We start from the raw sequence: 12,916 nt of genomic DNA, 5'->3' as shown, positions 1-12,916 counted from the left end.
TCGTGGAAAACCTCATATAGGTTTCTCTGAAAAAGTCTCTACGGTCATCACTTAGTGCATTTTTTCATTTGAAATCAGTTTGTCCCTCCTCAGTTATGAGACTGGCTTATTTTTTCATTGATTAATTCTAGGCTGGAGTATGGATTGTCATTGTGGGGTAGTTCATATGTTTCAAATTTATCTAGTCTAATAGTCCTTCAGAAAAAATTTATAAGATTGATATGTAATTCTAATATTAGAGAACATTCATTTCCCGCTTTTTGTTAGAAATTTTATTTTACCATTAAGATATTTATATGTTTATAAAGTTTTAGTAATTTTTTTCATACTAAGTGGTAACAGTGGACCTGTTATTGACAACTCTGGTTATTCTACTAGACTCAGTAATCAACAGTATTTGCGATTGCCTAAACCAAACTGTTCTTTGTTTCAAAAATGTTTTGTGTTTTTAAGTTATAAGTTTTTTAATTTAATTCCAAGTGAAATTAAAATTAATAGATCTATATTTATTTTTAAAAAGAGGCTGAAGGTTTGGTTATTGAGTAGAAGTGTTAAAGATATTGAAAATTTATATTTAGTTGTTCAGTAAAAATATTTTGTTCTTATTTTATAAATTGTAAATGTTATGTTTTTAAATTGAAGGTGAGTTGGATTTCTCTAATTAATGTGTGTTAATTTGATGGTTAAGAGTAATTTTTAGTTTGTTTATTATTATTTGTTGTATTTTCATATTGTTATTATAGAACTTAAATTAAATTAAGAAGCTGATGATGGCTCCCACCCAAGTGCAAGATTATTTTCTTTTTGGGTTGGTATATTTTTTCTCTGTAATCTATATATTGTTGTATACTGTATTTACATGTATTTAAAAAAAAGAGAAAAAATAAACGCATTTATTATTATTATTATATTCTCCAGATTTAGCCCCCTGCAACGTTTCCTGTTTCCAAACCTAAAGAAACTGCTGGGCGGTAGGAGATTTGGGTCGAATGAAGAAGTCATTACTGAAACAAACATCTATTTTGAGAGCCTTGAGAAAACCTATTATTTGGAGGGAATAAAAAATTAGAAAAACACTGGACTATATGTATCGAGCTAAAAGGTTATTATATTGAAAAATAAAATGTTTATTTGATGAAAAATTTCTTTTATTCAAAAAGTCACTGACATATCAAACCACCTTAAAAGTATTGAAGTTACAGTTACATATACATTTTTTTCTTGTCAGTTACCCAGTGAAGTCAGGAGCTAAAAGTCGGCTTTAATATGTCATTATTGTAAAATGAATTACTTGTTTGGTTAGTCACCGAGCGGAGATATACTGTGATTATTTATATATTTTACAGTTAAGTTGTACTTTATTATCATACCTCAAGGATACCATAAAACCTCTATTGTAAAAGGATTTGCAGAGATCCAGAGAAGCAGCTATATTTTAGGAACAAAATCATATCCCCTACCTTCTACTTTAATTTGATAGATTATAATATGGGCTTCCAGAATATGCATTTAATCTGCAAAAAAATTTGGGCATAAATTTGTACTAACTATTTAAAATATTTTAAACTTAAAACATTTGAAAATTTTCAAACCACCCCTAATGAAGATAAACTAATATTAAAACATAAACATAATATTGTATTTTATACAAAAATATTTATACAAGTACAAAAATTGTGAAGTGAACACAAATTAGCTTTTAACATATACGTAGTACTGAAAAAACATAAACATATAAAATAGAAAATGCAAGCAAAATATTATTTAAAAAACGATAAAATTTTTAACCAACTACACGTTAAAAATACGTACATTTATATGTTGTACGTAGTGTATGAGTCTTCATACACAACATATGAAGACTCATACACAACGTACAACATGTAACAACACGTAATTTGCTTACTAACTGTAAGCAAATTATTATATACTAAAGTACAGCAAAAACACACTTTAACAATCAGTAATTTGTTTAATGTGGATCAGCCGGTAATAAATGACCTGCAGATTCGAATGTTGAATCCCACTGTTTGGCTTCGACCCATCACTAGTTTGAAATTATTTTACAAATTGTAAATAAAAACAGTATAAGAAAGATAGGTTTTAAAAAACCACAATATGGCATAAAAGTGAAAATTTCAGTACCCACTTTGATTGTTCATGCTTGTAACAATTTAAATTCACTTATTACTCTGTAGTAATTCACCAATACAAAGTTTCGATAATATATATTAATATATACTGACTAATATAATAGTAAGAGGCCTCACCTATCATTTCTAGACGGTTTGACCAATTGAAATAAAAATTTGGGAATCTTTGTGCGTTAATGAGGCCTACTTTTTGGCATATCAAACAATGTTGGGGGCAGCCCTCTGGGGGAGCACAACTCAAACTTATCAAATGGTGACTCCTGCTCAAGTGACACATTGTTAGAAAGGGTATAAGAAAAGAAACATTATGGTGCAAACCAGAATGCTTTCCATTACTGTACCAAGATAGCAGCCACTAATTGACAGAAAAGGGGGATTTTTTTCTGTCAAAATGAAATCAGTCTAGTATTTGAAAAAACCGTAGGCATACTGAAAACCTTGATATCGGGTACTGCCATCTGTGAGTAGCTAAATACCCTATATCAGATATTTGCCAGTTCTATACTAAAGGATAACTTGCCTTGAAACACAGATCTGCTCATTTTAATTGGCGTAGAATAGAACAAAAGACTGCGATAGCTAATATTTCCCTGGATCATAGCTTTTATGCCTCTAGTAACATGTTATAGTTGAAAATACCAGGTGAGGGTTTTAATCATTAAAACGACATATTCTGAAATAATATCACTATGCATCTTTAAAACTATTATAAATTATATAAATTATGAATATTCTTATCAAATAAATATTTATGTATTGCAGACTTCCTGATAAATATTCTTAAGTATTCAATAAGCCCACTGAATACTATAAAATACTGAAATATTATATCACAAGATACATAATTTTAAATTTTAGATCTCTAAAACTGTCATTTCACAATTATTATAATTAAACTTTATCCAATTAACAAATCACTATTACTGTGATACTATTAAAAACTAAATACAAAAAATGTATATCACAGTAATGTTAGTAATTAGATCTAGACACATCAGAATGGCCAGTGTAACGTTAAATGTGATCAAACGAAGTATTAGAAATAAGAACTGCCCAGGCCGTCTGATGGTGTGGTTAAAAACTATTCCAGAAAGACAGCTGTATTTTTTATAGTTTCTAAATGTAGATTATGTATCTAATGACACAGATTCCATTACGCCTAAGGCTTTTAGACAATAAGGAAACCATGCACCCTTTCTGTTAATATAGAAACTCTGGTAACTGAGATGCCAAACTGTGATTAAATATAAAAAGGAAATGGAAGTAAAGCTTTTCTAATAAAATAATTTTTCTCCTCCCTCTCTCTATATGTTTTTTTAACAATATGGTGACTAATAAAGAAATTATAATTTTTAGTTAAATATAACTGAGGAAAATTATATGGCTGTTGTAAAATATTATGTTGGATAGTAAAAAACATGTCACTCATTTATTTTCCATATACATTCTGTTAAATGTTGTATTTTTATCTTCATTCAATTTTCTGTGGCCCTGCTTACATGATACTACCAAATATTACAGAAGTAAAAATGCCTAAATTCTTGATGGAGTGGACAAACATTTTATTTTTCCTCTCTTCATAACAAGTATTGTAAAGGGCTGTAATTAAAAAACTTCAACCCTAGCGACACCGATTTCATCATCAAGAGACGATTCAGAAAACTAAAAAACTGTTGTAGCGTACAGAAATGTTGTCAACGATTTACATGTGCTTCTATCTCTTCTCATAATAGTTTACATTGTTTTTAGTGTAGAATATAAAACATTGGAGTGTAGAATATAAATTCATTGGCATGATCAACGAGTTTTTTAAAATTTGGCATATAACTTACCAGAGTTTGTGTAATTTTTAGATATAACAAACAAACTTGTTTAACTATTTCTTTGATGAAAGCATTTTTAACAGTACCCACACCTTAACCACAAATTAACTTAATGATAAACTAGGAACATGTTGTATTGTGTTCAATATGAAAATGAAATAAAACAATTTGCCTTGATGAATAAAACTATTACAGAGAATAGAACACTACAGTAAACATGTATTTTGTCAGATACGGACCCTCTATCGCACACATCGCAGAAGAGCATCTTGGATTCATTTTTGGAGTTGTTTGCACCGCTGACAGGTTTTGCACACCGAACACTGCCAGGGGTATTTGCGCACGTGAACCAACATGGCAGGATTGAGATCAGCACACGATACGTGAACTGATCAGGTGTAGGCAAGTGAAGTGAATGAAAAACAAAAACAAACACAAAAATGAAAGGATGGGTCCAGATGGTCAATGAATGATAACTGAGTAAATTAAATTAATGAAATTAATAGTTGTGAACATAAACCAAAATATACCAACTGAGAAAACACAGCCGACTGTCTACACAAAAGGAATATGGTGAGGAAAGAGAGGAAATAAATAAATGAAGATGTTATAAACCACTCCCAAATTATTTCAATATATTAACAGAATCTATGTAATCAAAATCTTAACTATTTATAATTTACTAAATGATCACTACAAAGCAACATCAAATCCTCTGATACTTTTGTGTCCAACGTTAACATACAAAGATGTTATTGAAAATTACTTGCAGCTTGATTCAATATATCCTTTTCCTGAAATAACTCAACCTATAAAAAAGTACTACATGAGTATTTATTTTATTGATTTCTCTGTGCATTGTTGAGATTTATTTGCATACCAAATAGATGATAATGACTGAAAATTTCATTCTGATTGATAACATGATCTTGAAACAAATTTCAACTGCTGGTATTAATCAAGTTTGAGGGTTTAAAAGAATTCTCATGTTTGAGAACAACTTGTATTGTGTTAAACTAAACAGTTTATGTGAAATGGTAAAATGAGTTGGGATAATGTATTTATGTGAAAAAATGTAATATAACTGACATAATTACTTTGATTTACATAACTGCATATTTGCTGTTTAATACATTTTGTTTTGACATGATGCATACATTTTTTATCATGACTATTTTCATACTAACAATACTATTTACAAAAAAAATTGTGACCTAATTTATTGTTGGATTGGGAAATTGTACCTAAACCTTCAAACAATAACCTGTTATACATCTAATCCTACCAAGATGATTGGAACCGCCGGACTCAGACTAACTTTTGTATAGAATACATTTTCAATAAATTTCTTATCCAGTGCTATTCTTTTCATAGCAGGTTTGTTAAAAGTGGTGTATGGACACCTTTTGAAAACAAATTTTGATTTAAGAAGATTAAAAATTAGATTAGATGTAAATAGACATTTATTAACGATGTTACTAAGTTAACCCTTTGGGGAGTGACTTTCCAAACATCTAACAAGGCACTAACAGTGAGTTCTTTAATTTTTTTTTATCAAAACTGTATAGGTGATAGTTTAGAAATTATGGCTTTTTGTAAAAAAAAATAGTATTTAACCATTTTTTAAATATAAAACAAACTGGTAGGTAGTAACTACTAGGTAAAATAAAGAAAAGCCACCTATACAAAGATTGTAGTAGTTTTATTTTTGAAATAAAAAATACGGACATTCACGTTTTATTACCCTACATCTTTGAAAAAAGACACCGTAAATAGCCGAACTGACAGATGGAACACATCCTTGCATTTGGCGTTAGCTAGCTGGCCCCACCCAAGTATTACCACGCATTTCTCACACAACTCGCTTCGGACGTCTAGCGGCTGTGATTAGAACTACAACAACTTGCTTCTCAAACTCACCGAGGAATGGCAGCGTAATTCACTGACAAAAATCAAGTAGATAGTAACATACATGTTTACACTACTTTAAAATAAATATATAATTGCAACAATGATGTTGTTAGTGCAGGAGGCTTGTAGTGTGGCGAGATCACTGTTGCATTGTTACTGTTCAAAAGGTTAAACTAATTTAAATATTTACTGTTAGTAATGTCAAAATATATTTTTCTAATTTCAAATGATTAAAGAAAAATTTAACGATCGATTACGTGAGTGTTGCGCTTATGCTGGTTAACATTAATAATAAACTTCACTACTTTGTAAGGACATTATGAAAAACTGTACACCTAAAAGAAAAAGCCCAAACAACCACTAATCAGACAGACACTCAATAAAACTGTAACAAAAATCAAGTATACCAAGTGCAAATCTACAAGTTTTGCAACAAAACGTGTCTGACAAAATACATGTTTTACAATAAGGCAAAGATGAGGAACAAACACAAAACAATTGAACAAAACAATATGACAGAAACATGCAATAAAACAAAACAAAGCTTATGCCATGCAAGTGTTCAACAACAAATTGTCATAGTTTGGTGACCTCACGATACGAGTCAAGAATTTACAAGTATGATGAGGATCATCTTATCTTGCTACATATGTTACATGTACTCATAATTAATTACTGTATAGCTTTCCGGAGGTGTAAAATAAATCAAACTGCACTCACAAAACACAAGGTAGTACATGCAATAATGTAAATTTCATGCTGTTGCTTGAGAAACTACTCTACTTAAAAGATTCATGTTGATATACTGCAGGAAGTTAAACAGCTGTTTATTAATATCATGGTCATACATTTTATTTCCAACACAATAAAGTACAGTCCACTCTCAAATATCTGAATCAATGACAGTATAAAGCCCTGTTAAATCCTAGTAACTGATCATCCTACGTATGGAATCATATTTTATTTTGTAGTTTTACTGTAGCTGTCAAACCCCAATTTTATATATTTTACATGTTTAATAAATTTTTCAGTGTTGTTTATTCAGCTGCAATTATATTTTTGATTCAGTGGGTAGCTTCACTGTGTTGACGTTAATTCAACAATCTGCACTCGGTAATTCAAATTCTGCTTGTATCAGGCCACTTGAGATAGTTGAGAGTTGACTGTCAATAGTACAGCATTATACAAATTTTTCGGATTGAAAAATAAAATATTGGATATATTCAAAGATTCCTAGATTACTAAAGCTCCAGATAATTAGTTTATTTCCAATTTAATAAATTTACTTTTTTACGGATTTAAGTTATACAACTGGAAAAACGTGCTTTCAAGATAAAATTTGAAAAAGTAGATTTTAAGAAATATAAATATTGTTACCGTAGATAATTTAAAATTATAAAAGTAACATTCCTGTAATAAGGCCAATTTAATAAACCAGCATTCAATTTATGATTACACTACAGATAAACAAATATTGGTAGTTAAGATCAAGTCTAGCACAAACATAATTTCAGTTTTAATTACCACCAATATGACTACTAATTTCAATTTATGGTGTCTATTTTGATTTATAAAAGAAGAATATGACACATGAAGTATCAAAACCTTGACCCTACACATTTTACATTAGCCCAGGTATTGATCCATACAATAAATGAAATTATGACAAACCGTGTGGAGCGTTGATGGGAAAAAGGGCAATACGAGGGGCCCTAGAGGACTTACTGTTGTGGCCGCACTGGGAGCACTGTACGAGCGCCTCACCACCCCTCTTTCCCCCACAGGCTTTGCATCCTTTTTCCTCCTCTTCACAGGTTCCCTCCCCTTCTCCATCACTCGAGCTGTCACTGTAACAGGGACTTCATCATAAGTATCAGCTTGGACGTTTTATGTTATCTTTTAACACCAGCATTGTCGGTCAGAGGTCTGCGGTGCACGAACTTTTGGTACGAGACCACGATTTTGCCACGGTCGATTTGGTAAAACCAACAAATAAACCAAATACTTTCATATGAATTGTAATTTTAACTTTCAACTCTTGGGGGAAACAACCCTAAAAATTCAAAGTTACTTCAAAAGGAATTTGCGGAGATTAAGAGAAATAATTATATTTATAAAACTAAAAATTACATCCTCTACCTTCTCCTTTTAAAAATAGAAATGGTAGCTTACAAAATGAGCTTCCATAATATATTCTATTAATGTAAAAATATATGGGCTTAGAGTATTTATAGAGAATTTATTTACGTACAACTACACAAAGTACGATGTAGAGATAAAATAATACCTCTAAATATTATTTTATGTATATAATAATATATAAATATAACACTCTATATATATATATATATATATATATATATATATACACAGAGAGTGTATATATATAGCCAATTGTTCTTGGCTTGAGTTCGGTTTGTATGTTTTTAATTCAGTGTGTTTCTGATGAAGGGTTCTGTGAACTCGAAAATTAAACATGAGCACTGAATATTCTGTTTTTGTGTAAACTTTAAAGTACTTAGAAGAGTATTGAAGCCGATTGGTATTACAGAAGATACATATATATATATATATATATATATATATATATATATATATATATATATACACCCCTGTATATATATAAACACACACTAAAAATTATGTATATAAAACATATATATAATTAAATTACTCTGTATAAACATAAAAAAATAAACACAAATAAAAATCTCAAAAAATATCATAGAGTGTGTTTACGTCAATCATACCTAGAATCATCAGATGATGAGCTGTCCTCACTTTCTGACTGGCTGCCGTCCGAACCGCCCGTGCTATGCCTTTCGTTGGGCTGCAGAGGCCCATACAACACTGTGTTGACTGGCCAATACCGCAGCTCCTGGGCCGTGTACCTGTCAGAACACGTCCATTAACAATACATTCAACTTTGGTTAACAACTTAATATTGTGTTTGGATGAATCAAAATCACTGAAAATAGTTGATGAAAAATACTAAAATAATTTTATTTTGTTCTTCATATCACATCAGTTATTGTAATCATTATTCTGCTCAATAGAATACCAACGCTAGCTAATGGAGTCAACCGGAAGGCTCGCAAGGAGATGATTGGCTCCTTTTATTGGTTTTATGTTAGTCTACAAAATTTTAATTAATACCATTCAGTCATTATTTTTTTAATCGTTTTTATTCTTGACTTCTATTTGAATCCATCACTTTTTTCACTAAACCAAATATGTACCTGATTTGTGTGAGCAAACAATCTTTTTTGCATATTTAAGTGACTGAGTAATTCGTAGATAGGTCAATATATCATTATGTAAAGTTAAATTTTTAAGCTTTTATTAAATTATTATGGTTAGTTATCTCCTCTACACAGATGTGTGGAGTTGGAACATTGGGAAAGAATCAAAAGTATTGATGTATAAATCTTATTTCCAACCAATTTTATTATATGGAGCAGAGACGTGGACGTGGACTAAAAATGATTTAAGCAGATTGCAAGCTGCAGAAATGAGATTTTTAAGAGGGATAGAGAAGACTACAAGAAGAGATAGAATAAGGAACGAAATAACTAGAGAAAGATTGAAGGTAGTTTCACTGCAAGAGACAATGGAAGGAAGAAGAATACAGTGGATGGGGCATGTGAAGAGGATGGGAGATAATAGAATGCCTAGAATAGCACTGGAGAAGGAGGAAGGAGGAAGAAGACCAAGAGGAAGACCGAGAGGAAGATGGGAGGACCAAGTGTGGAAAGACATAGAGAGAAGGGGGACTACAGAAAATACAGGTGGGATGAAGAGGAGACCTGGAACGATAGACTAAAGTGGAGGAGGCTGTGTACGACGACCCGTGAGAACGGAAACGTCTGACGATGATGATGATGATGATCTCCTCTACAATAAGCCTTTAGTATGCCTAAAAGTATTTGTATGCACAGTTATAAAAAAGCCTTTACTTTCTCTACTTGTATTCTGTAGAGAATATTGAGTTTTATGTAGCTTTTCCAAACGTCTTTTACCATCAAAATTCCTACCAAGTGTCAGGTTGTGTCTTGCAATCTTTCACAACCAAGCTACTGCTTAGAGGAAGCAATTCACAGAGAACTTTGCACTGTGTATAGACCGAAAATAATGAGTGAAGGATTTGTTTGGGACAGGGTTGTCACAAGAATAGGTGAACAAACATCCATTATGAAGAGCGAAATGGCAGGTTCTCTATTAGTCAATAATGAATGACTGGATTGGAGAAAATCAATGGTCCCATAGAGCTCATGAGTTTATGAATTCTTACAAATTCCTGTAAGATTGTTTTTTTTTTATTAAATGACAGAAAGGTTAGTCTACCAAAAGTTCTGCGCACACTGGGTCTGAAAATTCTGTTTGAAAATTAGAAAACTCAACGGATGACCTCTGCTTTTGAAGTGCTGCTAGCAAGAAGAACAATCATTCCTCAACATACTTGTAACAGGCAATGAAACTCGGGTTAAATACGTGAATTTGGGAACCAAAGAACAATCTAAGGGGTAAGGTCATACACATAATGACAAAAACTCAAAATTGCAGTTTCCATCTGGCTCAAAGTACAGTTGGCAATTTTTTATATTGAAGGGATTTGTTAATTAGTACATAGATATGACAAGTGTTTAAAGTTACATGGAACTATGTTGAAAAATAAAGAAAAGTTTAATTTTAAGATGTATAAATGATAAAATATTTTTTTACCTACTTCTCAGTTTTATTTTTAACAAACAAGGGGTTACTTTCCGTATGGCTCATCTAAAATAGTGTTCAACACACAACAACAGAATAAGTTTTATCTGATCGGTGACATGAAGTCATGAGACATTTGGAATAAACTACACTATAAAGAAACTTATAAATCAGTTCGTAAATTGAAACTTATTATCTTTCAGATGAAAATTATTTCCATTAACAAGCATTGTGTATTGCACACACAAGAATACCTCTTGTAGAAGTCAGCGTATTGTCCTGGTATGAGAGCCACTGGATAGTTGCCTAGCCTGGGTGTGGGCCTTGTCATTTTGCTCCCCCGGCTACGAGGGTACTGTATGGTCCAAGTCTGCAGATCAAGATGGCAGCGCCGACTCTCGCTGCGGCTTCGGTTCAGTTGTGAGTTCCAGCTCACCGCTGACTGGATAGCTTGCTCCTTTAGGTCCGACTTGGACAGGCTTAGCTCAAACTTCTTCCTCTCTACACAGCATCAGCATGATTAGGTTTAAAAAGAATTTCTTACAATAGGAATTGTTTAACTCAATACAATATGTGTACTATCAATCGATTTAATATCCAATATAATATTGTAATTCAACAATACTGATACAAATTCTAGGATGTAGTTGCTATTTGATTCTTATAAGCATAGCATGAACTCACCTACCATAAACTCAATACAACCTATTTTACATTGAATAAATGAAGAAGTTTTAATTTCTCTTAAATTATGAGTAAAGTTGCGGGTTTTTAGATAGTTTATCTTGCTTTAAGCCTTGAATTGAAAATTTTAAATAATTATTGAACAAAATCCATGGTAAATTTGAAAACTGATACCTTTCTGTTTGTTGATGAGTTCCCGAGCTTGTTTTTTCCCGCATGTGTTTACGCAACTCCTCGTACTGTTCTTGGAAATCTTGGAACATAATGTCTAACACCTCAGAGCTGCTCACTGCGGTCAATCCTGCAAAAATAACCAGAATTCAGACAACTTCTGTAACAACGGATTTTCACATACTCATGAATTTTTTTACAACAACAGTATGCAGCTAAGGCAATTTATTGAAACCATTTTCAGTTAATACAAGAATTATTATTTTCTTAAAGCAGTTGACCACACAGACATGTTACAAATTTGGCCGGGAAGAAGGACTTTGTTATATTCATAACAGTGTATAATCCAATAATAGTAACTATATTTTATTTAAATTTGAGTTAAAAAGCACATAAAAATGAAATGGAACTGATTAGTCCTGACAATGCAACCTCCTATTCTATATAGTTTGATATTTTGTTATATTTTTAATGCACCGAAAGCCAATGGCATTGTCTAGTAGCCATAGCTATTATTGTAAGATACGAAAGTCAATTAACAACATACATCCCTGCTCCTTGGCTGTGGTCTTATCCCAGCAAGTCACTTCTAACCACCGGTTATGGTTCGGAAATCACTGTAAGCCATTGGTTGTGATCTTGTCTCTGCAAGTCACTTCTTAGGGCTGGGGTCCCCGGCTGATGGTCCCGCCCCGGGCGATAGCGCTCTCCCTCTCTCACAAATTATCTGCCGAACACTTTCTCCCTACGATAATTTTTCTAAAGGCAGCTCACGTTAATGCTCAATCGCTTTTTTGTCATATTGACGATTTCAGAACTATATTTTGCTCTTCACAGTTTGATTTAATTCTAGTTTCTGAGACTTGGCTCAAACCTTCTTTGAGTGACAGGGCTGTTGAATTGACGGGATACTCCTTGTTTCAGGAATGGACCGTCTACTTAAGGGTGGCGGAGGTGTCGCCGTTTATGTCAAGTCTCACCTTCCTGCTTCTATCCTTCTATCATCCGACACATCCAGAGCTGGACGCCCAGAATATATGTTTCTAGATGTCAGTGTTAACAAATCACACATCTTAGTTGCCGTCTGTTACAGAGCTCCTAACCTTGGCTATCTTGCTGAATTCGAGCATGAACTTCTTAACCTCTTGGCTCGCTGCAGTCATGTTATTGTGATGGGGGACTTTAACACTGATTTACTTGGACCAGTTACCTACGATCAAACCTTTTTATCCGACATGTTTTTTTCTTGTAACATGACTATACTACCACTTCATGCCACTCACCATACTGCCGCTGCCGACACCTGGCTGGACATAATTGCTGTCGGTGACCCGACCCTCATTTGCGCACCATGGACAACTGCCTGCCCCTGGACTTTCAAAACATGATTTGATATTTTGCATCTACAAACTTCTTCTCCCCAAACCCAAACCAAAGTTTATTAAATACAGAAAACTACAAAAA

The 12,916-nt window shown here is 32.5% G+C and overlaps 1 protein-coding gene across 1 annotated transcript in view; it reads right to left on the bottom strand.

The window, feature by feature from the left end:
• LOC124358137 (titin) overlaps positions 1-12,916 on the bottom strand; it is a 44,106-nt gene that overhangs the window by 6,531 nt on the left and 24,659 nt on the right. Inside the window, 5 exon segments of the mRNA XM_046810430.1 lie at positions 7,613-7,734; positions 8,669-8,778; positions 10,852-11,098; positions 11,450-11,489; positions 11,491-11,582. Coding sequence (XP_046666386.1) covers positions 7,613-7,734; positions 8,669-8,778; positions 10,852-11,098; positions 11,450-11,489; positions 11,491-11,582 — 611 coding nt within the window.

The sequence above is a fragment of the Homalodisca vitripennis genome, chromosome 3 (genome assembly GCF_021130785.1).
Source record: "Homalodisca vitripennis isolate AUS2020 chromosome 3, UT_GWSS_2.1, whole genome shotgun sequence".
Lineage (NCBI taxonomy): Eukaryota > Metazoa > Arthropoda > Insecta > Hemiptera > Cicadellidae > Homalodisca > Homalodisca vitripennis.
This window is presented reverse-complemented; position numbering and strand designations above follow the sequence as displayed.